This window comes from Limulus polyphemus, unplaced genomic scaffold (assembly GCF_000517525.1).
Source record: "Limulus polyphemus unplaced genomic scaffold, Limulus_polyphemus-2.1.2 Scaffold286, whole genome shotgun sequence".
In the NCBI taxonomy this organism is placed as follows: domain Eukaryota; kingdom Metazoa; phylum Arthropoda; class Merostomata; order Xiphosura; family Limulidae; genus Limulus; species Limulus polyphemus.
In genome coordinates, this window is record NW_013665896.1 from 324,439 (window position 1) to 328,044 (window position 3,606).

Sequence of the window (3,606 nt, forward strand, 5' to 3'; positions counted from 1 at the left end):
ATTAAGTTTTCCATGTAGTATATAAATGTGTTTTGTACATCAAGAAAGATCTTGGAGAAACACAGTGCCTGTTGCACATCAGAAAAAGTCACTTTATTTTAATACAGAGAATTAACACTAAAATATTTTTCTCAGGCTTAATGTTGACTGTTTGTTCTCAAATTTGACAACCGTGTATTAAGTTGTATTTAAACAGATGTTCTATGATCTAATGGATAAACCCCTCTCGATTGTATGAATATAGATTAAGTCTGTGTACACTATTTATCATGTAAATTTATTTAAATGCTAAATATTATTTCTTTATTTTTCAGCTTACCTTCCTTTGCTGCATTTAGTAATTTAAACAGCACCACACTGCCAGCTAGTTTTATGTTACGTCTGTCTTCTCCTATTCCCATGGCAAACAGTGTCATAGACAAAATTCAAAGTCTAACTGGTAAGACAACTTATTTTAAATAAATGTTTTGTTTTCATGCAGAATTTACCATCATAACTAAATGTTATGATTAGCAATAATACAACACCTTTCTGTAAAATCTTGTCTTTGATTATCTCGTAAATTTAGCATCATACTTTGCTAGTTTATATTCATAATTGTAATGTTACTTAAACTTGAGTGTAATGAGGCTTAGTGATTAATTAAAAGATATAACAAAAACTTTGTTATGGATAGACATTTGATGCATGTTTTCTTTTGTCAGTTTTAAACATTCCTCTGCAATCAAATTTAGCCAGGCAGCATGAAATTCACAGCTTAGGAAGAATTTTCTTCCACTTGAAAGTAGTAACAAAGCCTGTTGATTCCTTTGAATTTAGGAGTTTTAATCAAGATGTGTCAGAAAAGTTACCACAAGGGTAACTGGCCAGTGATGACCAAGCCTTCATAGCAACATTGTTTTTTGATCCTTTGATGTCGGCTCTTCTATCATTGTGGAGCATAATTTGCCAAGCATTAGATTGTTCACCTACTAATATTAATTGTATCAAGAGAAATATTAAATACAAGTCTAAAGAGGTTATAATTTCATTGTCACTTGTTAGGCAACATTCTTGGGCTCTTTACCTTAGGAAGGATATTGAATTGTTGGAAAGGGTTAAGAGGAAGGCTACTAGGTTGATACCTGGGATAATAAGATCATATGAGGACAGGTTAAGATCTCTGATATTGTTTTCTCTTGAAAAAGAAAAACAATTTAGAGGAGATTTAAGGTATATAAGATTATTAAAGAAAAATGATAGTGTTGATACACCATTGTTTATCATACTTAGTGGTAAGAATGGTAGGACTAAGGGATTCAAATATAAATTTTGGCAGTATATGAGCTATCTCTGTCTGAGACAGTTTTATTTTTCCATCTGGGTGATTGACCTTTGGAATGGGTTGCCTTCAGATGTGGTGGATCAAGTAAATTTAAGGGAGTTTAATTCTTACTAATTGCATACTTAGAAAAAATCACAGTTGATTAAAGCACCTAATGCACATTCTGTGTGTCTTGCACAGGTGAATAACATACCTAACACACATTCTTTGTATCTAGTACAGTTGGGGAAAGCATTTAACACATTCTTTGCATCTGGTACAGTTAAGTAAATCACCTAACACATATTATTGGTGTCTAGTGCAGTTGAATAAAGTAGATAACATATTATTTATGTCTAGTACAGTTGTGTAAGAATATAACACATTCTTTGTGCCTAGTACAATTGGGTAAAGAAAGTAACACACAGTCGGGTAAAGAACATAACACACGTTCTTTGTGTCTAGTACAGTCGGGTAAAGAACATAACACACGTTCTTTGTGTCTAGTACAGTTGGGTAAAGAATGTAATGCACATTCTTTGTGTCTAGTACAGGTGGGTAAAGAATATAATGCACATTCTTTGTGTCTAGTACAGGTGGGTAAAGAATATAATGCACATTCTTTGTGTCTAGTACAGGTGGGTAAAGAATATAATGCACATTCTTTGTGTTTAGTACAGGTGGGTAAAGAATGTAACACATTCTTTGTGTTTAGTACAGATGGGTAAAGAACATAACACACATTCTTTGTGTTTAGTACAGATGGGTAAAGAATGTAACACATTTTTTGTGTCTGGTACAGTTGGGTAAAGAACATAACACACATTCTTTGTGTCTGGTACAGTTGGGTAAAGAACATAACACACATTCTTTGTGTCTGGTACAGTTTAACAGAAGCCCTGCAATGATATTTTGTCACGGATTTTGTTTTAGATTATACTGAAATTTGTTACTGGTAGTTTGTGTTTATATTGCATACTGTTTACTTACATTTCAAGATATAAAGCTAATGTGGTATGCATCATTTTTTTATACAATTCATGTATCATCTTGTCATCGTTTTTTCATGTTTTGTCTTCCATACATGGTTCCAACATGAGACGTGGTTCTGGCAGTCTGTTAAGTGGAAGTTATAGCAACTTTTTCTAATTTTAATTTATGTTTTTATATGCAGTTAGAAAGGGTGTTATGATTTATCTTTTACAGTGGCAGATTAGTTCTTAATGCAATGGAGTGAAATTATTCCCTCAGTATTAAAAGAAATGAAGGGCATGTGCAATTTTATGTCTATAAGGCTATATAAACATTTAGCATTGTTGGCAGAAAAACTTTGTATTTTGGTGCTTATAAAGTTTCACAACTCATTTTAAAAGCATTAGCAGTCTGTATGTATAATGGTTTACTGTTTTTATATATATATATATATATATATTAGTTCATGATCAGTAGAATGCAATTATTGAGTAAGTTGAGTTGAAAATACTTGTGCATGCAATCTAATTGATATACATGAAAAAAGATATTCACTTTCCTGAGTTAAGTTTCTCACAAATAAAATTATTTTTTGTTTCCCAGTTGGTAAGTTCTGATGTAGAATGCCTTTGTTGTTGTTGTTTTTTGTAAAGGTTAATTAGGGGCATGTATACGTGATTTAACAAAAATTTGAGTACAAGTTATTGAAAACCATTTTTTTTAACATTGAATATCTCTAGGCATTGAATGTGCAGATATGTCAACCTCTCAGTCATTGTTGTCACTGATTACAAAGGAATCATCAAAGGGTAAACTTCAGTATAGCAGCAATCATGGTCTCTTTGTGGTAAGACTTAATTTTGGTATTTCTATTAAAAGACCAGGGCTTAAATAGTGATTGGACATCAGACATTGTCTGACCAAAAATTGATCAATATAAGAAGTATAAATATTGTATGTGATCATATCTTACTCTTAGAGATAAAAAAGTTAAATGTAATAATCCCACCAAAAGCTGTTTCAAAAACTATACATCTTCAATAATTAAGTATCTGTTAACCCGATGACCACCAGCTACTAACTTTCTAAGTAGCCAATGCAAGTTTTGCTATATCTCATTCCAACTATAAAACTAGTGGATGGAATTGTTTGAAACTTCATTAAGAACTTTCATAAATACACATAGCTTAAGAAACATAAAGCCTGTTACTTTTCATAAATTTAATTTTTTTGCATTATGATCTTTAATATCTTGGAAAATTATATTAGGAAATGGTATACATAAGAAATGATTACGATATTTACATTTGTTCCAGATTTGAACTGATTAC

The 3,606-nt window shown here is 31.4% G+C and overlaps 1 protein-coding gene across 2 annotated transcripts in view; it reads left to right on the plus strand.

The window, feature by feature from the left end:
- LOC106457044 (mediator of RNA polymerase II transcription subunit 1-like) overlaps nucleotides 1–3,606 on the plus strand; it is a 65,448-nt gene that overhangs the window by 51,625 nt on the left and 10,217 nt on the right. For both annotated transcript variants that reach the window (XM_022382864.1, XM_022382866.1), the window contains exons 12-13: nucleotides 315–439; nucleotides 3,016–3,122. In XM_022382864.1, the coding sequence (XP_022238572.1) occupies nucleotides 315–439; nucleotides 3,016–3,122 (232 nt within the window). The remainder of the gene's footprint in view (nucleotides 1–314; nucleotides 440–3,015; nucleotides 3,123–3,606) is intronic.